Raw genomic sequence first — 27,045 nt, forward strand, 5'->3', positions numbered from 1 at the left:
CATATTTATGGGGTATATGATGTTTTGATGCAAACATATAATGTGTAATAATCAAATCGGGGTAATTGGGATATCCATCACCTCAAACATTTATCACTCCTTTGTGTTGAGAACATTTTAAATACAATAAATTATTGTTAACTATAGTCATCCTAGATAAACTATACTTTTTGTATTTCAAGATTTTCTTTTCCCTCTGCAGCTCATTTACATAAATCCTGACTACTCAGTTACAGCCTCCAAACTTCTGTGACCAGGAAAGACACAAGAACCCCCAAACCAAGGAGATTTGGTGATGTTCTTATCTCGTTTTGTCAACTCATCACATGCGGTGTGACGCACAGCTTTGCTGCTCTCTGGTATTGCACGTTTTATTTTAGAGCACTTTCTCCCCACATTGCAACTTACAGCATATGCAATAGCAAAGGAATATACACGTACAACTGATTTGTTCCAGGAAGGGTTGTTCTCTATTTAAACAGCAATTGTTTTATTGATCTTAATAGGTGTCATAAAACAGTTTCAGTTTATCTCTTTCACAGATCTTCCCACAGCGAGGAGAAGGATAGTAAAATCACAATGTTCTGATTCTTTAAAGTTGTAAAGACAGTCATGCCTCTATAACAAAGTTAAACACAGACTCAAGCTTATCTAATAACATATTTTAAAAATATATTAAGAAGTAATTTTAAGCAGTATGACATTTAGGCATTTGAAAATAGTGAGCAGGTCAAATAAATATTATAATAATTAGTACTCATACAAGCCAAAGCAAATTTATATTATCTATCTTATTTTTAATTTTCAAGCTTTTGAATTAAGTCAAAGAACATCATTTAACAAAGCACTAGTAGTAGCATGACCTTGGTTGAGCTTGCACCTCAAGACATTTAAATCCCATGATGTGCTAAAGTTACCAGCAGAAATTTTGTCTTCAAAGAAGTGGGTTGCTTTAGAATCTGGTAGACCTAAAGAGCTAGACCCTAGACCCCACTCTTAAGTTTCTGATTAGGTAGGTCTGTGGTGGAGTCAGAAAATTTGCATTTTTTAAATTAAATTTATTTCTATATATTTAGGGGGTACAAGTGTTTTTTGTTACATGGATGCATCACACAATGCTGAAATCAGGACTTTTAGTGTACCCATCACTACGTAGTGTACATTGTACCCAATAGGTAGTTTTATCTTTCATCTCCCTCCCACCCGCCCCACTTCCTAGTTCTTAAAGTCCACTATACCACTTTATGACCATATATGTACCCCTAATTTAGTTCTCACTTATAAGTGAAAATATGTGGGTTTTGTTTTTCCATTCCTGATATGCTTCACTTAGGATAGTGGTCTCTAGTTCCACCTAAGATGCTGCAAAAAACATTATTTAATTCTTTTTTATGACTGAGTAGTACTCCATGGTATGTGTATGTGTATATACAACCCCCATATGCATATATATATGTATTCTCACAAGAATATATATATATATATATTCTCACAAGTTAGTGTTCAAAAAACACTTGTACCCCCTAAATATATAGAAATAAATTTAATAAACTCATCCTACAGTGCTACATACCTCATTGCTGAATATCACTATGGTCGCTTTGGAAGTACTCCCCTGGGGAAGCTATGCACTGATACCAGCACCTAGTGTACCCTTTAAGAAGGAATTTGGAACTCTATTTATTTCTGGAATAACCATCAGGGAACATTTCATTGTATCGTTCCCAGAACATTTTTGATCTTCCCAGAACAAATATTGGCAAATTTGACAGGATTTGGGATAGAGGAGCATTAGTGGCCATTAATCCAGGAGATGGTGAATGGCCCACCATTTTATGTTCCAGAAGCTGAAATTAAAAGGTTGTTTGGTACAAAGTGCAGTACCCATTGTCTTGAGACAGTTGATGTTTTTGAAGAACAACATGTAAGTTGGGGATTTGACTGTATTTTTGAAAAGTTATACCTATTTACAGAAAAGTAGATGAAATATAAATAAAATCAAGCGACATGAACGTGTTTTTTGAGCAATTGAAAATTAAGCTAAAGCCTAAAACTCTAATGGATGAAAAATTTTTTTAAATGATTCATAAATCATATAATTTTTAGCAGAATAAAATACTAAAATGCCAAAGTAGCTCTCTCTCTGTTGGAGAGGAAATGATAATAAGATTAGACCTGTGTGTTTTACAGATTGCAAGAATTTTTTATAATTAGCATATATTATTTATATAATTAAAAATAAAAGGAAAACACAATGCATATAACTTGAGTATAATAAACAGAGAAAAATGACAATGTTTATGAATTCAGAATGATTGAAGAAATACCAGACTTTAGTAGGGTTTAAGGTAGTCCCAGAAATCATGTAAAAGATTAACTTTCACTATAAACCTGTATCTTGGGTGGTGTACTCAAATCCTGGCATCCCTTTTCACATGTTTTTTCCATATGTAATTGTATATGTAACAGAATCACGAAACAAGAATTTTAAGTAAACAAACTAACCTATATGGCACAACATATTATTCCTAACTATAAAAATAAATTGAGAATCGGGCAGCGCCTGTGGCTTAAAGGGATAGGGCACCAGTCCCATATGCTGGAGGTGGTGGGTTCAAACCCAGCCTCAGCCAAAAACCACCAAAAAAATAAAAATAAAAATAAATAAATAAATAAATTGAGAATTAAAAGTTTAAAAAAAACACCAAAAACAATAATGAATGCTACTAAGCCAGACACTACCACATTATCAGTACAAACACAGCTGCGAGACACTGATCTACCAAGGCTGTAAAACTTCAGTGAGTTATTTGTACAGTATTGCCAACATAAGCACATTGTAGCAAGTTTGTCAGACCTCACAGGACAACAGCTCTGAAAGTCATTCCAGAAAGAGTTCTAAAATAGCTTTGAAGGGTAGACTAGGTGCTGGCGTCAGTTCATAGCTTCCCAAGGGGAGTACTTTGAAAGTGACCATAGTGATATTCAGAAGTGAGAGGTATGTAGCACTTTTTCTGGGACAAGTTCATGAGTTTAATTGTCAGACTATATGCAGATACACACACGTTTTCTTTATTCACTCATCAGTTGATGGGTACTTAGGTTGATTCCTTATCTTTGCGATTGTGAATTGTGCTGTGACAAACATTTTGGTGAAGGTATCTTTTTTATAAAATGACTTCTTTTCCTTTGGGTAGATACCCAGCAATGGGATTGCTGGATCAAATGGTAGGTCCACTTTAGTTCTTTGAGAAATCTAGATACTGTTTTCCATAGAGATTGTTCCAGTTTACATTCCCACCAACAATGTATAAACGTTCTCTTTTCACCTCATCTGCACCAACGTCTATTATTTCTTGGCTTTGTAATGGTCATACTGACAGTGGTAAGGAATTACAAGTATCTCATTGTGGTTTTAATTTGTATTTCCCTGATGATTAGTAATGTTGAGCATTTGGCCAATGTTTATTGACCATTTATCTACCTTCTTTGAAAAACTTGTTTGTCTTTTGCCCACTTTTTCATGGGGTTGTTTAATTTTTTCTTGTTGATTTGTTTGACTTCTTTGTAGATTCTAGATATTAGTCTCTTGTTTGGATATATAATTTGTGAATACTTTTCCAATTTTGCATGTTCTTGTATTAGTTTGTTTTATGCTTCTATAGAGAGATGCCTGTGCCTGGGCAATTTGTAAAGAAAAGAGATACCAATTCTTTGTTGTAGGTCTGGCAGAATTTGGCTGTTGAAGTTATCTGGTCTGGGCTTTTGTTGTTGGGAGATTTTTTATTACTGTTTCAATTTTGCTACTCATTTTTGGTCTGTTTATGATTTCTATTCCTGATTCAAGCTTGAGAGGTTGTGTGTTTCCAAATTTTTTACAGTTTAAGGGTAGATTTTTCTGTAAATGTCTTTTACGTTCATTTGTTCTAGAGTCCAATTTAAGACTAGTGTCTCGGACCCAGGCATGGCGGCTCACACCTGTAATCCTAGTACTATGGGAGGTTGAGAAAGGTTGATTGCTTGACCTCATGAGTTCAAGACCAGCCTGAGCAAGAGAGAGAGACCCCGCCTCTAAAAAATAGCCAGGCACTGTGGTGGGCACCTGTAGTCCCAGCTACTCAGGAGGCTGAGGCAAGTGAATTGCTTGAGCCCAAGAGTTCAAGGTTGCTGTGAGCTATGACACCATGGCACTCTACCCAGGGCAACAAAGTAAAACTCTGTCTCTTTTCTGCCTGATGGTCTGTCTAGTTCTATTAGTGGAGTATTGAAGTCTCTGGCTATTTTTATGTAGTTGTTTATTTCTTTCCCTAGATCTAGAATTTGTTTCAAAAATTTGGGAGTTCCTTTTTTAGATGCATATATATTTAGAATTGTAATATCTTTTTGTTGAATTTTCTTTACCATTAAAAGTGATCATCTTTTTTCTTTTACCATTATTGATGTAAAGTCTATTTTATCTCAAATAAGAATAGCTACTCCTGTTAGCTTTTTGTTTTTGTGTGGAATGTTTTTTCCAACCCTTTACCTTGACTCTATGAGAATCTTTGCAAGTTAAATAGATTTCTTGGAGACAGCATATATATATATATATTTTTTTTTTTAATTTATTCTGCCAATCTTTATCTTTTAAGTGCGACATTTAGACCTTTTAAATTCAATGTTAGTATTGATACTGTTCTGGTCATCATGTTGATTGTTACCTAATTGCTTTGCTTTCTCCTTTGTGTTATTATTTTATAAGAGCTGTGAGTTTTAACTTTTGGGTGTTTCTACACTGGTGGGTATTGATTGTTCTATTCCATGTATTGAGCACTTTTAAGCATTTCTCATAGACCAGGTCTAAGTAAATACTAAATCTCCTTAGAGTTTGCATTTTTAACAAGTTTACAGGAAGTGCTAATGCTGCTGGTCAAAAGACTACCCTTTGAGTGTAACTGTGATAGATCATACCTTTTTCCACTGTGGACCTCTTAATTGTGCCCAACTGGAGTAAATACATGGTTGGGTAAAACTAAGTCCTCATTAACTCAATTGCAAAGTTTTAGACAAATAAGCTAAGTGGTCAGTTTAATAACATAATTTGGGCATGTGCTTTGCCAGATTCCTGCTTCTCTATGGCACTCTTGTTTTTATATGGATTTAGAATACCTTATGCCTACATATTTTAATTTACTTTATAATCATATACTTTCCTCTTGAGCCATAGTTTTCGAAAGCTACAGAGTGGAGATGAAGATACCACAGTCAGAATACATACCTCATCTTGCCCAACAGTGCAAAAGGGACTGGCTGGCTCTCAGAGAACAGTGCCACAACTGGGACTATTTTGTCCCTTGTTAATATGGTGCTATAAAACTGACTTAGACAGAATTCAGTAGTATTGGCACCAAAATGTGACTGCGTCCATGTTGGAGGAGGAGTTATCATTGGTGTCACTCATCTTGCAAAAACTCCAACCTAGAAACAGTACTGGAGGAAAATGAGGATGTGGCAGACTGGCCTTGGACTTGGTATTGTGATGTTTTCTATCCTCCTGAGGTCTTCTAGTTGTTGGTCCCTACAGTATAGGTTGAGTAGATCTCTAAAAGATTCCCATAGTACAGAGGTGAAGTATTACTTCAAATGGTCTATAGTTGTGAACAAAGCAGGGAGGACCTAATGAAAAGTCTAGAATCCTGGACTTAGTCTTGTCTAGTAGCAAATATAATTCATTCTCTTTGTTGTAATAAATCTCTCATTAAGACTGTGGGGAAATAAGGGAAGGTTTTATGGCCAGAGGTGGAAGGAGCCCAAGAAATTCAAATGGGGTCTAGATGATGCATCCCTTCTGCACCACATGAAGGAAAAAATGGCCCCAGGAAGAGTGGAGCACGGATCCATAGGCAAGCAACAGCCAGTGTGGAGCTTAGGATTAAAAGCAGTCTCCTGGGCTTCCAGAATCCACAGGTGGGAAATCTTATAAAAGGGGGATGTGGTACTATAACTGAATGGGAAAAAATAACACGACCCTTTTTCCTTTTTCTTTCCTTTTTGAATCACAGAAAAGTAGTGGCTAGTAGTATAGGTTATACAGCTTTTCATTTTTTTCCTGTTGGCCTATTTATTGCACACCCATTGGGTGCATAGCACAGTCACCGGTCCTGGCCATACACCCCCACATGGCTCCTGAGGTCCAGCCCCACTTTGTGGAGTTCTAGGCCCCAGGCCTGGTTACATGCCTTTTCATTTTATAACTTTATTTCTGATTAAAAATGTAATATATGCTAAGTGAAAGACGTCAGTCTGAAAAGTCAATCTGCCTGATTCCAACTATACGATATTCTGAAAAGAGCACAGGAGATTTTTAGAGCAGGTAACTATATTTTATAGTACAGTAATGATGGATACCTGTAGTAAACGTTCATTATATCAAAATTTGTAAATAACACTAAAAATGTTACTCTTAATTCTAATTCCTACTATTAACATATAATTGAGCGGCTTTCCAGTTTTTTTTACTACCAATGCATAAGATGTGTAGACTTCACACCATCAAGATCACCTTTCACATTTTGTAACCTGCCTTTTCCACTTAATATATCTTGAACACTTTCATAAGTAAGTAGCATCCTTAGGCTTTATCTACGTCCTTCCTCTCTCTGCATGCTGAGGGAATTTTCAACAGCTAAAACTCAGATACAGGCAGCAGTGAAATATCAGTATCTCCCGGCTGGAGGGAGGGGAAAGGAGATGAGAGCAGACCCGAGGAGAGCAGGCGAAGCAAGTGCAGTGTGGAATCAGCACTGGACGCCCGGCTTCTGCAGGACTTGGCTCAGAGGCTTGAGCCTAAGCATTGGCGAGGAGGGAGGGGACATCTCAAGTTCCCTCCTGTGCCTCCAAACCTAGTCCCTCTCCAGATCACTCTCAGAAACACTGTTTTCTAGAATATATTCTAAAGATTATCTCCATCTATCTGTCTGTTAAAAATTCAAATTAGGCAGCGCCTGTAGCTCGGTGGGCCAGGGCACCAGCCACATACACCTAGGGTGGGGAGTTCCAACCTGGCCCAAGTCTGCTAAGCAACAATGACAACTGCTACCAAAAAATAGCCAGGCATTGTGGCAGGCACCTGTAGTCCCAGCTACTTGGGAGGCTGAGGCAAGAGAATCGCTTAAGCCCAAGAGTTTGAGGTTACTGTGAGCTGTGATGCCACAGCACTGTACCCAGGGTGACAGCTTGAGACTCTGTCTCACAAAAAAAAAAAAAAAAAATCAGATTACCAAGCCCCAAACCATTCCAATGGAATAAAAATTCTAAGTGGGGCCCAGCAATCACCATTTTAACCATTTTAAATTTCTTAGAATTGGTGACTTCTATGTACACGAAAGGTTAAGAAACATTTTAAAAGGATTAGGACAGGTTTATCTCCTTCTAGGCCATGCTTAATTGCAAAGAGCGAAAGAGAATCCATTCCAACTCCAGAGTATCTTCCCACCTGTCCACTGTTGTCCGAAATCTTTCCCTCTCTCTCTCTCTCTTTTTTTTTTTTTTTTTTTTGCAGTTTATGGCCAGGGCTGGGTTTGAATCCACCACCTCTGGCATATGGGACCAGTGCCCTACTCCTTTGAGCCACAGGTGCTGCCCCTGCCCGAAATCTCTTTCACAACAAATCCTGCTATTTATTCCATAATGGAAGGCCACGGACTTACCCAGATGCTCTCCCAAGAAGGGAAACACATTGGCCAACTGAAGTTTCAATCAATGGTGCTATATCTGTTTTCAGCGGAAGGAATCAGCCGTGGTTGCTGATGGCCAGGGTTTACCTTCACCTGGGCTCTGAACAGCACAAGTCAGGCCCAGAGGTGCTTCTTCTCTGCCTCCCTCTAGTTCCCATGCAGCCTGGCACCAGAGCAGGTACTCATCCCCAGGAGCTAAACAAATGTAGCCTAGCCTTCTTCAGTGAGTATTTTCTGAGTTGAGGTTAAGACACTACTTGCATTGTTGGGCAGCCCTTATATATCTTCTCCTTCCTGGAAGAAAAGATAGGCTAGAGAAGTGGTCTTGACTTAGTCTACACATTAGAATCTGTCTTAGAATCAGGGAAACTAATAATCCTAATATGCAGGCCTCACCCTGCAGCAGTGATTTTCAACCAGTGTGCCGCAGCACACTGACAGATGCCATGAGAGGATCTTAGCTGTGCCTTGAAAAATTCTAAAGATCATTAATTAAGGCTTGGCGCCAGCCACATACACTAGAGCTGGCAGGTTCAAGCCCAGCCCCGACCTGCCAAACAACAATGACAACTACAACCAAAAAATAGCTGGGCATTGTGGCGGGTGCCTGTAGTCCCAGCTACTTGGGAGGCTGAGGCAAGAGAATTGCTTAAGCCTGAGAGTTTGAGGTTGCTGTGAGCTGTGATGCCATGGCACTCTATGAAGGGTGACACAGTGAGACTCTGTCTCAAAAAAAAAAAAAAAAAAGATCACTAATTAAATTATTTTCGAAAGAATTCAAAGCACAGTAAGTATATTCTTTGTTTTACTCTTTTTGTTTTTTTTTTCTTTTTGATCAACATGATTTAAGTGTGCCACAGAAGTTTATCTATAGGTTCAAGTGTGCTGTGAGATTAAAAAAAAAGGTTTAAAAACATTGTCCTAGAGACCATTTAAACCAGAATCATTGGCTCTCAGGTGATTCCAGTGTGCAGCAAAGGCTGAGAACCAATAGAAATGGGGATAAGAGGTCTTGGTAGACCCCTGAGCGAAAATCCTCTGGCCAAGAGAGCATAAGGATCCATAGAGGCTGATGGACCTCCAGAAAGGTATCTTCAGGCTGAGAACAGCTCCTGGAGGGTAGAAGGATGGATCAAATCCAAGGAGGAGAGGGTTGCCGGACACTGAGCTCTGCTGGGACAAGGTGACCTGGGGAAGACAGCTGGACGTGTGTGTTTTGGCCAGGTCACCAGAGTTGACCACGAAAATTCATATTGTACAAAATACCTTTCCCAATGCTTTTTATTAAATACAGGGAATTATTTAACAGATGGTATCATCTGTAAGAACTATATTTTTAAAAGTTTGGTAGGAAAAAATAAGAGGATCAGAAAATAACTTGCTTTCCTTTAGCTCCCTAGTGCACTCACAGGGGACCATGAAAAGGCAGGTTTTAGCCAAGCATAGTTTCTTCACTTCTGTTGTTCCACAAAAGGTGGAATGTAAAGCAATGCTAATCAGAGAAAATCCCTATTTAATCTGGATTTAGGAATGGATTTAAGAAGGTCCCAAATGTAAGTGACTCTTTGTAAAGAGACTGAGCAGGTAAACCTTCCTTTTTTCATCCTACATATTTTTTTTTATTATTAAATCATAGCTGTGTACATTAATGTGATCATGGGGCACCATACCCTGGTTTCATAGATCGTTTGACACATTTTCATCACACTGGTTAACATAGCCTTCCTGGCATTTTCTTAGTTATTGTGCTAAGACATTTACATTCCACATTTACTAAGTTTCACATATACCCTTGTAAGATGCACTGCAGGTGTAATCCCACCAATCTGCCTCCCTCTGCCCACCTCCCCCCTCCCTCCCCTTCATTCCCCCTTCCCCCTATTCTTAGGTTATAACTGGGTTATAGCTTTCATGTGAAAGCCATAAATTAGTTTCATAGTAGGGCTGAGTACATTGGATATTTTTTCTTCCATTCTTGAGATACTTTACTAAGAAGAATATGTTCCAGCTCATCCATGTAAACGTGAAAGAGGTAAAGTCTCCCTCTTTCTTTAAGGCTGCATAATATTCCATGCTGTACATATACCACAATTTATTAATCCATTCGTGGATCTATGGGCACTTGGGCTTTTTCCATGACTTAGCAATTAGGAATAGGGCTGCAATAAACATCCTACATCTTAACCTCAGCCCAGCTCTTAAATTTCCTCCTTTCAGTATCCACAGGGCTGTTTCTCCTCCCTGAGCAGCAGACAACCCTAAGCTTTCCCCTTTATCCCAGGAAACTGCAGCAGCTGGCAGCATGGCCCTCCAACCCTGCTCTGAGGGTTAGTTAGGGCCTTTCTCTGCTGTTTTTGCACCCCAGATTTCAGGGGACTGTTCCCTACTCAAGAATCTATAGCAGTTTCCTGGTTTCTACTGAATCAAGCCTGGGCTTTTAAGTCTTGGCTGAGTTATGCAATCTCACCCCGAGCTCCCATAAAAACCCCCGGGGCTGCTGGCTCAGTCCTTTGATTTATCCACATATACTTGGGCACCCTCAGAACATCGGTGCTGGTAACAGTTGGCTGGGATCTTGAACCCATGTTTCTAAGATCAATTTGAAGTAGAAATCTCCTTAATGTTTTCCTTGGTATGCATATAAGCAAAAAATATATCTATTAACTACTTTATGCTATGAACAGATAGTAAAATTTTTTTAATTTATACTTTTAAAAAGTTTAAATACATTTACCTTTTACAATTTTTTAAAAAATTAGTGAATATTCACTAGGTCTGCTGATTCTTTACCTGACTTTCAGTTTTTTCAGGTGTTTAAATTATTTAATATGCATTATAAACTCTGGATCTCTTTTTTGAAAGCTGCTTATCATTTTTATAATATTTTCAAACTTTTTGTTATTACATTTTAATATCTAGTATATTACAGAAAATCTAAAACTGCCAATAGGAGCCAGGCACAGTGGCTTACGCCTGTAATCCCAGCACTCTGGGAGGCAGAGGAGGGTAGATTGCTTGAGCTCATGAGTTAGAGACCAGCCTTAGTGAAAGCAAGACCCTGTCTCCACCAAAAATAGAAAAACTGAGGCAAGAGGATGAGCCCAAGTGTGGGAGGTTGTTATGAGCTATGACTCCACGGCACTCTACCCAGGGCGACAGCTTGAGGCTCTGTCTCAACAAAACAAAACAAAACAAAACAAAAAAACTGCCAGTGGGATGAAGTATAAACAGGAAAACAGAGTTTATAATCTGGTGTCTTTGGATCTTTAGGCTTGAAATTTCTGAGCTTCCGTTGACCCTTTCTCTGAGTCATTATCTGCCTGGCCAGTTACATCAAAACTGCAAGAACAGTGGGGTATCAGGAACAGCAAGTGCAAAGGTTCAGAGGTGAAATCCTCTAGGACAGGCGTCCTCAAACTTTTTAAACAGGGAGCCAATTCACTGTCCCTTAGACGGTTGAAGGGCTGGACTATAGTTTAAAAAAAAAAAAAACTATGAACAAATTCCTACGCACACTGCACATATCTTATTTTGAAGTAAAAAACAAAACGGGAACAAATAGAATTCACACCACTTCATGTGGCCCGCGGGCCGCAGTTTGAGGACGTCTGGTCTAGGATGTTTGGCATCTAGTGAGAATGCGAGAGTGGCAGACAAGTCATGGCAGTAAATTCTAGAGGGGGGCCCTTAAAATCCATAAATTGAGATAAACAATATATAATGTCTGCTGTTCAGAAAGGAGAACCTCAAATATACAGCAAGTGCACATTGACCAAGATGTGCGGGAGAGAGAGCTGAATTGAACACAGGTCCTGCCTCCCACCATCTAGACAGGGTATGACAACCTGAGGAAGATCCCCCGGCTGAGTTCGTGCTTCCCTCTGGCCTCTGGGACATAGACTGAAGGATTCTCTGATTGATACAATATATCTTCCTTTGGGGTAATTTCTGTCTTACAGCTTAAATCTTTTCCCATCAACCCATTATTTTGAAACAGCCACTTTTTGGGTGACTATTCCGTTCTTTGCATGCAGCAGAGCTCCTGTGACAGCTTCCCTCCGTCACTCCAAAGCCTGGTGCACAGCTCTGGCCCCAGCCACCTCGTGCCCACTTCCTCCAGCCCTGTCTTCCTGTGACATTTATATTTGGATTTGCAAATTCAGTGCCTGAGGCTACTTTCTTCTGGAAAGCAAGCTCACAGTGGAGCTGGCACAGAAGTCTAGACAGTGTATGACAACCTGAGGAAGATGCCCAGGCTGAGTTAGTGCTTCCCTCATTTCACAGACACAGAGCCTGAGGCCCAAAGAGATCATGATGCTTATTTCACACTCTCCTCCATTAGGATCCAAACTCCTAATTTTCCTTGTAGTTAAGGTAGTCACAGAAATTTGGAAGTGAGAGAGACTTACTATCCTGGGTCAACCTCCTTGAGAGGAAGTGAAATTCCAGGGAAATTTAGCGATTTTCCTGACGTCAATTTAGCTGAAGTCCCCTGAGCTCTTTTGATCATCCCTGTTTAGCCGGCAATAGGCTCCTGCTGGAGGAGAAACTTTTCCATGCAGGGAGGGGCCTTCCACCGTCTTCACATCCCAGAGCCTGGCCTATAGTACAAGCCCCTTACGGCCTTGTCGAACGACTGCGGCGTGCATGCCTGTGGTCAGACTCGGAAAATCTGCAACAGTAGTAAAAGCCAGGCTTCGCGAAGCATGTACTATGTGCAAAGCACTTGGTGTGCATTATTTCACAACCACCCTGTGAAGTAGGTCCTATTATTATCCTGTTTTTAAAATTGTGATTAAAAAATGTAACATTTACCATCTTAGCCAGGTTAAGTGTACAGTCCAGTAGTGCTGAGTATTGTGAACAAGTATATTCACATTGTTGTGCCTATCCTCTTTCTATAGATGAGAAAATTTGTCTCAGAGAGGTTAAGTGATTCTTACCAGGTCCCACAGCTAACACATGACAGAGCTGGGATCAGAAATCAGGTGTGACTCCAGAGCCCATGCTCTCGATGCCCTCTGGAGATTACACACTGACTTGTTTCAACTTGGCCCCTCACCAGGGCAGGTGACTAGTTTACCCATGTTCCCCTCTGAGCACTTTTCCTGCCTGTCCCTGGAGGTGGCATCCAGTCCCTCTACCAGCCCAGCAATCTTTGCTGAGGACACTTGTGCCCCCACCCTGCTCTTGCTGTTGGTCCCCACAGTCAGACTTTTCACAAGAGGGGAGCATGGACTCTTCGGGCCTATGTCTGTCTATGGGGAAGGACAGATGGCGGGGGAAAGAGAGAGGGTAGCACACAGTGGGCGGGAAGGCATGTCATGGGAGCCTCTTGGGGTCTGGAACATGCTCAGAAGTAGAGCAGCTGAACAGAGCAGCTGGAGGGAGACCAGCAGCTTACCCCTATGTCAGAAAGGCTGCCTAGGGTCTGGAGTCAGGGGACTGTGTCCTCTTACACATGAGCATCTTGTTGCCAGGGTTATTTCTTACTAACCACTTATTAACCTAGGAAGTAATTTGCAAGTTTCTCCAGACAGTTCACACCCTACCATTTCTTCCTTTTTTTTTTTTTCTTACCAAGATCTGCAAATGTTTTGTGGTAGTCTTTGGCACATCTGCAGTGCTGAGCAGGATTATCCACAGACAGAAATTGGGCTGAATTAGCACAACGAGAAGTAGAGATGAGTCCCTGAATGCCCCGTATCCTTCAGAAAACCCTGATGGGATTTACCCTACGAAGGCAGTTAGGCAGGGGACACACTACCCTGTGGCTGATGAGATGACAAGGAAACGATGCTATGTTCACTTTTCAAAGCTCTTAGAAGATATGACACTTGATGTGACAGCAGAAATTGTCATGGCCCTCCCTCTCCCTGACTTTGGGGCCAGGAGCCCTTGAGGCCTCATCTAGAGATAGTACTGCCCTCTTCTTTAGCACACAGAAACACCTGCTGGTCATTGTTGCTACCACCCACCTGGCAGGGAGGGGTTAGGTACAGGGAAACTTCTCCATAAAACTATATAAAATCAGTTTAACTCAAAAGAGTTAAAGGAGACGCCTGTAGCCAGAGATGACATAGACTTGTAGGGTTGGAAGAGCCCCCAGAGGTGATGTCACTTACTCCTATACAGTATTTGACTCTGATGTGTTCATTGTTCTTATGGGCACTGACAGCTGATATGTTGGTAAGTTCACTGTCCGTCCTCTACTGACATGTCCTTGATCATGTGAAACCAAGGTCTGTCAGGTTGAACCAGCTGCCTGTAAGTGACCTTATTGGTAACCTAATATTATTGGTCACTGTAAAATCAAGCGACCAATAAGTAATTCTAATCATGTTCCATAAAATTCTAAAAACATGGCTGGGTGCGGTGGCTCACATCTGTAATCCCAGCACTCTGGGAGGCCGAGGTGGGTGGATTGCTTGAGCTCACAAGTACAAAACCAGCCTGAGCAAGAGTGAGACCCCATTGCTACTAAAAATAGAAAAACTAAGGCAAGAGGATCGCTTAGGCCCGAATTTGAGGTTGCTGTGAGCTCTGACACTACGGCACTCTGCCTAGGGCAACAGCTTGAGACGCTGTCTGAAAACAAAAAAATTCTAAAAACATAATTCTATGTAATTCTAGGAAATGAATGTGTTTTAAGAATTTAAGTGTCCTTTTAAAAATCAGTGGGACAAAAATCTTGGCTGTGTCAACATGGCATGATATATACAGTATTGTTACCTATTGTCCAGGCATCCATTTGTACAGCTAAAAGCAAAGGTATTTTTAGAGTAAAGGGTCATTTTGAGGGATAGTATTCCCTACATACTGAAAAAGTTTGACCCAGTTAAACTCGTCTTCCTTGAGTAAAAGGGTATTGGGAATACATGTATCTAAAGTGAGGGGAAAGGAAGCGCTGTCATTCTTCAAAAGCATCTAGAAATGTTAATGATAATACACTTATTGGTTTCAAGCAGGAGCCTAAAGAATTAGCTTTCTATGGTCTGTTGGCCATTTCAGAACTTTGGAAATGTAATGGTCAATTCATTAGAAAGAAACAGCATGAGTCGTTGGTGATAGATGTAGGCTAGTGTGATTTGTAGTCTTAATACTGTCAGGTTCCAAAATACCCATAAAATATTATTATATTTACCTCAAAAAACATAATAATACACTTAAAAACTCAAAACAATATGTAATTGGTCAAAGAAAAATATGATCAAAAGTCCCCCAAATACACTATTTTATATCAAATATGGCAGGTGAGAATTCTACCACTGAACCACCAATGCAATCAGTTTTATATCAAATATGGGAAATAGTTTATCAGTTTTTATTATAGTAAAATACACATAAGGTAAAATTCACCATTTCACCAATTCAAAGTGTACAACTCAGTGGCACTTAGTAAATTTACAATACTGTGCAACCACTGTCACTATCTGGGTCTACAACATTTTTATTTTGGGGTTTTTTTTTTTCTTTTTTTGAGACAGAGTCTCACTATCTCCCTTGGTAGAGTGCAATGACTTCACAGCTCACAGCAACTTCAAACTGTTGGGCTTAAGTGATTCTCTTGCCTCAGTCTCCCGAGTAGCTGGGACTACAGGTGCTCACCACAATGCCTGGCTTTTTTGTTGCAGTTATCATTGTTGTTTAGCAGGCCCGGGCTGGGTTCAAACCTGCCAGCCTTGGTGTATGTGGTTGGCGCCCTACCCACTGAGCTACAGTTGTCCCAAAAGGGAACCCCAGACCCATAAAGCAACCATTAGCAATTTTAAAGTAGCTTTTTCTTTCCAATTTATTTTTGAGGTATTTACACAAATGGCTTTTATTTTAATCATGTTAAGAGGTTGTTAATGGCACTTGTCCTAAAAACTAGCATCAGGTATACTAGGCCCAATCATCTGGGATGATTTGGCAACTGTAATGATCTTTGAATGTGCAAATGATGTGAAACCAGAGGTCTGTCCTTTGTGAAAAGAGAATTTTGACCCATAACAGGCTGTAAAGACCACTGAAATGCCAAAATAATCATGTACTTGTAGAGAGTTTACTTTCCCAATGATTTTATATTACATTTGACATTTTCTTTTTCAAAAATCTATTTTTCATGTTTGCATTTGATTCTATGGTAGTTATTTACCCTAAAATAAAATTACTCTTTCCTTCCTGGTTTGTCCAATATTAAGTATGGACATTAATATTCTTTTTATGCTTAAAAAATGATTCTTCATCCTACAACTTTTTATTCATTGAACCAAGTAAAGCTGTAAAGGGGGGAAGAAAATAGAACAAGAAAGGGCATTTCCTTCTGTTTCTGAGCTCAAACCTTCTCATCCTCTTTTCTAAGCACCCAGCTCACAGCCTGCCCTGGAGAACTCCCATTTGCTTAGGGTGGTCTTCCGTGTCTGACCTTACCCCTGTCCTTATCCTGAACAATATTCCGTTTGTTCAGGTCACAACTGGCGCTTGGACCACTCTATGTGGGGGTAGAAGAGGAGCACTCTCTGCCCTGGACCTGAGCTGGCTGTCTGATAAAACGAGTCCCACCTGGGTGCTGGTGACAAATGGTGACTCAGTGTCTGACCTTTTAGCATAATGTTTACTTTTGAACCAGAACATTGAGACACTGCCTTATCCCACATGAGTTCCTCTCTAACAACACAGTTTGGGGCATCAGGGAAGCCCAGAGCAGAAGAGACTTTGGGGAGACGTTCACCGGGCTCTTACTTGCCATTACAAGTATTTCCCGTTATAACACCCCTGTTATATGTATATGCTCTGTATTATTATTTCCATCTTCCAGATGGAAAAAACTGACGCTAAAAGTGATTACATGAGCATCTCAAAGACCATGAACTAGTAAGTGCAGTGTGTGTGTTCAGACCCAAGTCTGCCTGATTCTGAAGTTCATATTTCTTTTCCAGTACAATAAAAACACCTTTCAGGGAACCTTTTAAAACACCACATTGGTGGCCAGGCACAGTGTGTAATCCTAGCACTCTGGCAGGCCAAGGCAGGAGGATTGCTTAAGATCAGGAGTCCGAGACCAGCCTGAGCAAGAGCAAGACCCCATCTGTACTACAAATAGAAAAATTAGCCAGGCATTATGGTGGGCGCCTGTAGTCCCAGCTACTCAGGAGGCTGAGACAGGAGGATGTCTTGAGCCCAGGAATTTGAGGTTGCTGTGAGCTAGGCTGATGCTGCGGCACTCTACCCAGGGCATGAGAGGGAGATCTGTCCCAACCTGCCCCCGCAAAACAGAACCAACACATTGGTGCTGCTGAGGGATGATGTGTGAGACCAGCTCTGCTCTTTATACTTACAACTCTCAGATCAGACTATCCACATGGACTATCATGGAGCAGTCTTTGAAAATATGCAGCAGTATCATGCCAAACACACCTGAGTCAGTGTAGAATTCAAGTTTGGACCTGGAAACATGAAATTTTCTTAAATACTGGCAGCATGAATTCTAAAGGGCTTGACTACTGTCTGACTAGTAAGTTGGCTGCATTTCAGTTTAAAAAGATGTCTAGGAAAATCATAGATCACAGCTTAAGCTAGAGTGCTGCACCAGCCAGTAAGTTACATAAGAAGATGGTAGAAAAGGAGGGTGTGATCCATATTCTTCCTCCTTCCTCACAGGCACACACAGAGGTGTCATTCTGAGTCTGATGGTGTGGACTCAAACAGGTGACTTCACCTCTCTGAGCCTCAGCTTTCTTGCAAAGTGACCCTCTAGGCTTCTCCCCCTATGCCCCTGTCTCCACACATTACAGGGGAAGCAGACAGGACTGGTGTCCTCATGGAACTTATGACCAGCACTGGCTACATAATTTCTGAGGCCCAAGTAAAATAAAAATGCAGGCTCCCTGGCCAAAATTATTAAGAATTTTAGGACTGCAGCAGAAAAGCATTACACTTCTGAGCACAGGACCCTGCATGGCTGCATGGCTACATGCCCAGAAAGCTCAGGGCCTGGGCTGTGTGCTCCCCATGTTGTGTGAAGAGATGAAGTCTGGACAGTAGGCTTGGGGTCCCCAGCCAATTGGGTAGCAGGGACGCTCCTGGGGTAATGAGATCCTTCTTCAGGAAAGGGGCCAAAAGAGACGTGACACCACAGGCCCCTTCAGCCAGCTTCTTTGCCTTGCTTTTGAAATAAGTATTGAAACAGCCGTGCTGAGCTGAGGGTTGCTCTGGGGCGTAGATCATAATGCTGCAAAAAGGTTGTGAAAACATAGGAGTGAAACAGAAGCCCCCGGTGGATGGAGAAGGGAAGCTAAGCCAGGACAGGTAGGAGAAGGTGGTTAAAAGAAGAGAGGGGCTGGTGGGGAGCTCTTTGGGGACCACACAGCAATCAGCTGTGGGACAATGCATGGGGAGGAAGGAGGTGGAGGAGGAAGACAAGCTTGCTCACCAAGAGATGGCACTGGGGATAGGAAGACAGGTGAGCCAGGAAGGTGCAGGCTTCACACATGGTCAAGAGGTGCAACCCCCCGGGGAGAGGGTCTCTACTGCAGCAGGCATGCCTAGTGTCCAACCAATAAAAGCTGCTTCCCTACAGCTCTGCCATGGAACCCTGAGATCTGTGGGGCCTAGAGGACAGTGTCCCACTTCAGGGTTCCCCTCTCCCTGGATCTAGAGGCAGGGACTTGGGTGGGGGCTGAAATTCCACCCAATCATCAGGTAGAGCCCATTTCTGGAGCAACACGTGAATTGTCTTCTTACTCCCTAAAAATGGGCTTGGTCTCTAGGGGCCTAGGAAGCTCAGCAAAAACTAAGGCCGTCACTGAGAGATTGAACTTCAACACCCTACAGACCAAAAAGAGGAGCACAGTCATCTTCAAGTAGGGAATGGCCCCAGGGGACCCTGATGGGAGGTAATCACAGTCCCAGAGGCATAGCGCCTCTGAAAGGAGGCAGTGCAGTGCCTCTGACCACTATCCTTCAGAGACGGGGTCTTGGTTAAGCGGGCTTAAAAGGATTCCTTGGCCAGAACATATCTGCAGTAGGTGAGAGTATCACAGCCCCAATAACTTGAAGACAGAATTTAGGATTAGCTAAGAGTCCTGGGCTTCTGACATTATGACCACCAGTGGCCCCACACAGACGGATCCCTCCCAAATGCCTCCTCTCACAGTTCCCAATATGTACAGGAGGATCAGACAGACTGTTGCTGAGATCCACATCTGCTCAAAACCAACTCGATGAGTCTTTTTGGAGAAGAGGGGAAATACAGGATTAATGCATAATAGAACTGGAATAAAGTCTTCAGAGAAAAACTGAAACCTCAAAACCTACCCATCAGCTTCAAAAATATATATATATACACACTGGCCACATGGAGATGAGGCAAGACGGTAAATCCTGCTCCACAAACTATCCGGGCTGATGGAGGAATTATGCCCAATACGTGCCCCACAGACACTGGCACAGAATTCTCGCATATGACTGAGGAAACATTAAAGAGTGGACAAGCACATTTCTTCTCGCCTCCACCCCTTCCTCTGTCTTTTTATCAACATCCTCAGGTAATGGTCTCCCCGTGGACCCCAGGGTGGCACATTCTGCTCCAGGACAAACACAGTGTATCTACCTCTGTCCAGAGTTTGGCCATTAGACAAGACTCATGAGCCCTTGGACTTCTTAATACCTGTGATGACATAACGTGCTTTTTATCCCCACCTTAAGGGTTTTACCCAAGTTTCTTCCGGTCTACTTGCAGAAGTTAAACAGACTATTCCAAGATGACCTGACATCTGGAAATCTTTTCCTGCTCCCATTTCTCTACCGAGGACAGGGCAACTGATACCTTAATGGTGCAGGTTGTTCATGAAATCTCGTTTTGACATTAAAGGTTTTTGAATAATCAGCTTATTGAAATACAGGCCCAAGGACCTCTTGCCTCACCAAAGGGCAACCTCTCACCTAAACCATCCCAGAAAAAGGACCATTGGCGTGATGTGAGCAAAGTCCTCATCAACCTCAAACATGTATTTTGTGCATCCTAAACTTTAAATACATATTGTCACTATCGGCCCATTCAAATGAACACATGCTTCTTATTCTAGAGAGAATTCATTCCATTTGATCCAAATCAGGGCTTCTCAATAGTAATACGATTGACATTTTATGCCAGAAGATCCTTGGTGGTGGGGAATGCCTAGTCCCATTCCTGGTATCTCTCTACTATTGTCAGTAACAATTGTGACAACTAAAAGGTCCCAGGAGAGCAAGATTGTCCTTCATGGAGAACCACTGATCTAAAAGATTGTCTTCCCCAGCTATGTCTTGGGGGTGGGGTGGGCAAGGAAAGATATTTCTATGAGGTTTCTTAAAAAGCCAAAAAAAGCCAGGAAGTGTTTCAGTTGCCCTATAAGAAAGCTATCATTTAATCTCTCGCTCTTGTCTTGCACATCCTGGATTTCTTTTTTTTTTTTTGAGACAGTCTCAAGCTGTCACCCTGGGTAGAGTGCTGTGGTGTCACAGCTCACAGCGACCTCCAACTCCTGGGCCCAAGCAATTCTCTTGCCTCAGCCTCTCAAGTAGCTGGGACTGCAGGCGCCCGCCACAGTGTCTGGCTATTTTTTTGGCCCAGGCTAGATTCGAACCTGCCAGCTCTGGTGTATGTGGCTGGTGCCCGAGCCGCCTGAGCTACAGGCTCTGAGCTCCAGATTTCTTGATGTCACTATGTGATGGCAAAAGTAAGGCCCTTTTTGAAAATTAACTAATGTAGTGAATTATTCACAGAACAGTTGAGGTTATTTCTGGGGGGAAAGCCAAAAGACTGTAAATGTGTGCCTGAAGTGTTTGCTATCTGCCCAGTTGCCTCCAGTCCAGGGACCTGGGAAGCAGGGCTGGAATGTAATTGCAGCTCAGTACTTGGAACTTCATTGTTTCCTTCCATTTGGAGACAGATTGCATGAAGCAGAAGGACTTGTTTGGCCACGGTGCACACACAGTCCAGGGATCCAGGGGAGAGGGTGCCTCGGACGTGTGGACTCTCTGGTTTAGGGTTTTCCTGGCATAGCCATGCCCAGAGTCGGGTTTGTGGGGGTACCCTGGGTTTTCTTGACTGATGACCCTGACGTTCACTCTCACTAAGGAAGTTTCTGGCAGGGTGGTTCCCATGTAATTTGCCCATAGGGAGAAAGAGTTCTTGTGCAGCTGCTCTCGAGATGGCCCAACCGAGGGGATTCTCAGGTGACATGATGCAGGTAGGCAGTGTGAAGTGAATGGGACCCCAGACCGCCTGGGAAGTCTGTCTCATCCCCACCACTAGACTCTGTGCCTTCCCTGGAGGTCCCTGCTTGGCTTGTCACTGAGGTTAGGGGCAGTAGGATCCACTAATATGCAGAGGAGGAGAGACGGCAAATGATGACTCATAATGGTGAGCTGAGGTACTAGTGGTTGTGTTTACTTTTTATTTACTTGTTGTCCTGACACAGTGACAAATACTCTTCTCGGTACTTCATTCCATATTGTCTCACTTGGTTTTCAGCTAAGTCTGGGTGAGGAAGGCAATCTTGTTTCATTTGATAGTGGAGAAAAACAAAGCATAGAGAAGTTGAGTGACTTCAGTATCCACAGCTACTAGTTGGCAATTGGAATCAGCCCTTTGGGATTCAAATTGGATTGTCCTTCTAAATATATCAGTAATATTTCCTTGGGGTTATGGGATACAATGGTAGCCTTAGAGAATGTAACATATGTCAAATGTGGTCTCTGTGCTTAAAGGATCACACAGCATCAGAGCTGAGAGGGACGTCAGGAATTGTCCTCATTTTGTAGAGGAGTTTGGGCCAGACAAACATAGGGGAGATGAGGATGGGGTGGAAGAGGAGGAAAGAAAAGTGTGCTTGAGCACGTGTCCTAAAGACAAGGCCACAGGTGTGGTCAGTGAGTGGGCAGGAGCAGAGGCACAGAGAAGGATGAGTCAGAGCCAGCACTGGTGGTGACACCATCAGCTAAAACCAGCAGGGCCAGAGAGGGAGCGAGGGGTGGATAGAAGGCAAATTTGCTTCTGAAGATTTGAACTTGAAGAACTGGAAACTGCAACTGAAAATTCCAAGACCCGAGAAGAGAAGACCTACCCCAGAATCTGTCCAACAAGATCTCAGAGAAGGAGCACCACAGGGGGACCTTGACAGTCACGGGGGCTCCGTCACTCTGATCAGTCACTTAGATGAAGGCAGAGAAGGGATGTTTGTCACATCTGCTGCCCATTCAAAGCTAAATGTCACAGCTGTCAGAACCAACAGACAAAATAATCAAAAAGAAGAAAGGAAAGGAATACAACACAAGGGATCACTGTCATCCCCTGTTTATGTTTAGAAAATCAATTGCACAGCTACAGAATGAATAACAACTGTCATGATAATAATAACTACTATTTTTAAGATCCAAGAATTACTATATGCGAGAATCGCCATGTGTCAGTTGCTTCACAGAACAATTTATTTAATCCTTACGATAGCCCTACCACATTAGTACTATTATTGTCTTTATGGTGCAGGTGAAGATACAGGACCAGGCAGATTAAGTACTCTTGCCTGAAATCACACAAATCTTGCTTTGTCTGACTAAAAAAATAACATGTTCTTTAATGAAATAAGAATGAAAGAGATCTGACTTGACCACACTTATGTCAAAGACCTTTTCTAGTTGAAAAATACACAAGCATAGATGGTAAGTCAATCAGGAGGCTATTAAAATTTTAAAATTCATTTCCCCAACTTGAATATTTTCAGTGTGATTCAGGATGGTGTTGAAATTTCACCTAGAAAGGTGTGAAATTTTTATGATCATAGGAATATTCATGTGGAAGGATTGAGAACTCAGGTCTCCGCTGGGTTTGTGGTGGTATTATTACCTCATAAAGTTAAAGGAAGTTCATGGCTAAGAATCAAATGAAGGACCCTAAGAGCCTATGAGCTACTAACAGAGAAGCCTACTTCCTGCAGTGCCCCCCAGGAGCAAAAAGGTGAGACCCTGTGCTCACACATGTGTTCCGTGCCACACACCACATAGCCACCTCATCTGTCGTAGTTCTTCTACAGCAGAAAGTGGGTGTTTACCCATCCACAGCTGTGCCCATCTGGGAACCTTGCCCTTCTCCTTATTTTGAGAATTCCTTGTGTCCTCCAGTCCTGCTGGCCTTCCTCCCCTGACTAACTGCCCTTCCTCTCCTCCTAGTCACTCCTCCTCCCTCCATTCTCTTTTCAGCCCTGGGGATAGACTCCCTGGATTATCCCTTTCAGCCCCCTTTCTGGGCACTCACTGTCTTCCTATTTTTGTGGCTAAGAATTTGAGCAAATTCTCCTCTAAGTTTTGATAAGCTTAAACATATAAACATAACTCTCCACTCAGGCTGTCATCTGGTCCCAAGTAATTACTAACCTTCTATATTGGTGTTACCCAGTCAGGACAGAGGACACATCTTACAGGGGGCAAGAATTTCATCTGTGGATTCCTCACCATCCCATCTAATTACAGAAAAGATTTAAGATGGTGCTTCGAGGCCATCATGTTTACAATTTCATTTCTTTGAAAAGTTCCACATTGACAGGGTATGTTTTAGCAAAACAGACCAATTCTGTAAAGACAACTGAGTGACCGAGTGGAAAAAAAGAAAAAGTTACTTTTCTCTGAGCAGATGAGTGCAGTATATGATTATCCACAGTATAATTTTGGTTTTCTGTCCTATAATCTAGGGTTGTATATTGCCTATCAGCTACTCTGTGATCAAGCTGGACTTTGTCCCAAAGGAAGGGAATCATAAAATGATTTAAATTCTATTACTTTTATTTAAGTTCCTACCTGAAAGAGGTTTTAAGGTTCTACAGACCTCTAGATTATGGAATATGTCTAAAAAGAACATTTGGAACCCTCTTGCCCATTAAGAGAGGCCCTGACACCGCCCTGTTAGTTTCTTGGCCGTATCTTCCCCACCTCTCCCTTCCTTTCCCTTCTCACTGCTGCACCCAAGGTCCAGGCCTACAACTCCAGATGCTGGGGTTCCTTAAGTGTCCGTGCCCTTAGCCCAGTATCCCTGCCTCCAGTTTTCCGCCCCCTCAGATCCATACTGCTCACCTCCCTCCCTTAAGCCTGCTGCCATAACAGCTCCAAACACACAACCTGTTCTCCCACTCCCTACGGTTAGGCACTCACTGCTCTTTGCAGTCTGGCCCCACCCGGTGTGACCTTCTGGGTCCACATGCCCCACTGCACACGCCTCTGCTGCGCAAAGTCTCCTCACCACCCTACAAGTGGACTGTACTTGTGTCCAGCTCTGAGTGCCACTTTCTGCATTTCCTCCTTCCCAGCACATAACACTTTTTCCTCCCAGTCTAAGACTCCTTTTGTGTTCTCCGTGGACCCTCTCCCATCTTCTCCAGTTCTCTTCTTAGACTCATCCAGCCACTTACTGCTCCCATTGTTTCACTCCTGCTCCCCTTGAGGGTCTAGCCACTTGAGAATAAGGGCAAGACAGAGGTGCCTTCTTTTGAGACTGTTGGCACTTGTCCTACAGCAGCACTGAGCATCCAGCCCTCAAAATGGCTAGCTGCTGATGGTGCCTGCAGATGCCTGACCAGAAGTTCATTGCAAGTTACCTTTTCTCAGCACCTGCTAGGTGGAAGGCCTGTATTCTGACCATGAAGGGCCGTCCCTCTGCCAATTCTGGAGTACTCTTACATGTTGTCTTGAGCACTCCAATTCTTGTGATTAGTGATTACTTATCTGCTACATGTCACATAATCCCATTAAAACCTGAAGTGCCGATATAAGTTGGAATATAAAAACACTCCCTAAAAGTTCCAGTCTCCAAAAGCCATGATGCAGTTATGAGGCGAAAAGAAGCCCTTCAAAAGCAAAACCTGGGAAGTTGTCTTTGCCGCAGCTCCTCGCCGCGTGGCCCGTGAGCCACTTGTATCCTATGCTTTCTAAGTGGCTTTTTGCAGATAAGTTTTATACTGCTATGAGGGCGTTGGAAAGACAGATATAATATCCCCAATGCACTTGTAATATATACCTACGAAATGAATGAGACAGTAAAACCACAGGGAATATGAGTGATTACAGCTATCCTTAAAATTAAATAGTAATCTGCACTGAAATGGGTGAGGACTCAGTTTAGACAAATCCTTTCGTAGAAAAATTTGTTGCATTCAGACTCTGAAAGTGGACCTTTAGCAGAATCTGAGTCCTCGATGTTTCGACTGCATTGTGTCTCCACAGCTTTACATTTATCATAAAGCAAGGCCCACTTCCTTATTCCTGCATATTTCTCTGAAAATTCAATCCACTTCTCTATGGCCAACTGCCACCCACTGGAAACTAGCGAAGAATTCTAGGATTTCAGTATTTCTAAGATCCAGCAAGAGAATTGGGGATGGGGTGGAGAATAGAGATGAAGAAGGTTAAGTATTCAGTGGGGAAAATCTTACCTCAGCTTCTGACTGGCAGGGACAGTTATTTTATTAAGCTTGTCCATTGTGTTGGGTAACGTAAGAGACTGTCCAGCGGTAACATCAGCAGTTCCTGGCCCTCCTAGGGAACAGCATGGTAAGCGTCTGATCTCAAGGGTTCTGGCCACTCGAGTCTGATTCTGAGAGCGCAGGCTGCTGGCAAACACCCCTGCACTAGGGAGAAGTAAAACTTGCCCGAGCACATAGTCAAGTTTCATGTTTCTATGTAATCATGTGATCTGGGTAGCCAGCCAGCTTGGCTATTACTCCACGTTGTGTAAACCTTAATAGTGAAACCTACTGGGCATGCAAATTTCTTTCCAGCTGCTTTCTTTTATAACCAGATTTGTAACCAGATTGGGACAAGCTTCTGGCAGGTCACTACTTCCTGTTTATCCCAAATACAGATAATCCCTGTTTTTGGCAGGTGTTATGTGGTCACCTCTAACTGCCTACGCTTAAGGAAAAGCAGAATAATCAATTCTACCTGAATATCTCCTGGAGACTTTGGGCTCATTTGCATAAAGTCATGGATAAGTTCTTTTCACTTATAGAACCATTGTATAAAATGGCATTTTTGTTCTGTGTCTCCCTTCGCCTCATGGGCTTTAGAATAAATAAAAGGGTGGCAGATGCGCAATGGTAACAGTTTACTCAGAGGGCTGAGTCTTTCTTTTCCTGGAGCTCTATTGAAAATAGGATGGGCAATTTTCTGAGATCATTTGGGGGTGACCTGGTGTTATACCCAAAGCAAGTGGAGTAGAGAAAGGCCAGCACACTGAGTCCACGTTAAGCAAGGGTCCTTTATTGATCGGCCGGGCCGAGAGTGGGTTTATACCTTAAAGTCCCTCAATCCCCAGAAGTATGGAGTGGAAACCTTTTATAAGGTGCTTTCAGTAGGGGAGGGGGAGTCCTTGACATAAGCCGGATTTTACAAGAGCCAACGCCTACAAAATTAGATCTATAGGGTGAGGGGAGTGCTTATAAGGGAGAGCTGTGGTTTCACAGGTTTTTTCTAAACTCTACAGCTTTCAGCTGAGCTTTCTGTTGTTGAAAGCCCTTAGCAAAGTCCTTAGCCAAACGGAGTAAGTCCGACTCTATGAACAAAATGGAGTTAGGGCATCACACTGGGAAAGGGAGATGCTCTCCATCATAAGATATGTAGCCCCCTTATTGGCTAAGAGAGTCAGGAGTTACCCTGATGGCAGCCAGATGCTTTCATACAAAACCAGGATTTACTCAAAAGTCAGGCAAGAACAAATCTATCAATTTTCTAACAAGGACATTCTGACATCAGGCCATTCTGATGTCAGGCACCCCTGCCCCCCACTGCCCAAAGCATAGAGCTACTGCTGACCCCACCTGCCATTTTCCAATGCTCACGTCATCCCCTCATCAGACCCAGTGACACACTAAAAGGCATCTCAAGCACAAACAGGTCGGTAGAGGCCAGGAGGAGGGCACCACCCCTGCAGGGGCTGACCCCATCCAGAGAGCTCTACTTCTCTCCTGGAAGACTCTGCATTTCCTTCTACCTGACCTGAAAAATACTGACTTCTCTGCCATTTGGAGAAGGAAGACAGTTTAGGGTCAGAGAGGAAAAGAATGAAAGGGACCGCTCCTTTAGTGCCTGGACACACACTTCCCTGCAGCCTGCAGGAATGCCCTGATTGATTGTGAAGTAAAGTACACATTTCCCACAGGTATCAAGGGACCAGGCCTCTCCTGGGGTCTGGAGAATACACAGAGACAAAGCAGAGGGCTCCCAGTGACCTCTCCTGTTGCAGACCTAAGGTCTGGCTGAAGACAGAGGGGAGAGGAGAGAAGACAGAAAAGGGAGTCCAGGAGGAGGGTTGCAGTGGTAG

At 42.6% G+C, this 27,045-nt stretch overlaps 1 protein-coding gene and 1 non-coding gene across 2 annotated transcripts in view; one reads left to right on the forward strand and one right to left on the reverse strand.

The window, feature by feature from the left end:
* The window catches only part of BLNK (B cell linker), an 83,536-nt gene extending 58,103 nt beyond the window's left edge, over positions 1-25,433 (reverse strand). Inside the window, exon 1 of the mRNA XM_053585245.1 lies at positions 25,160-25,433. Within this exon, the coding sequence (XP_053441220.1) occupies positions 25,160-25,398 (239 nt within the window). The 5' untranslated portion in view covers positions 25,399-25,433. The remainder of the gene's footprint in view (positions 1-25,159) is intronic.
* Positions 14,636-14,769, forward strand: LOC128582880 (small nucleolar RNA SNORA2/SNORA34 family). The gene has a single exon (XR_008379302.1). It is a non-coding gene; the product is annotated as a small nucleolar RNA SNORA2/SNORA34 family (small nucleolar RNA).
* Positions 25,434-27,045: the final 1,612 nt, after the last annotated feature.

The sequence above is a fragment of the Nycticebus coucang genome, chromosome 3 (assembly GCF_027406575.1).
Source record: "Nycticebus coucang isolate mNycCou1 chromosome 3, mNycCou1.pri, whole genome shotgun sequence".
NCBI classification, from domain to species: domain Eukaryota; kingdom Metazoa; phylum Chordata; class Mammalia; order Primates; family Lorisidae; genus Nycticebus; species Nycticebus coucang.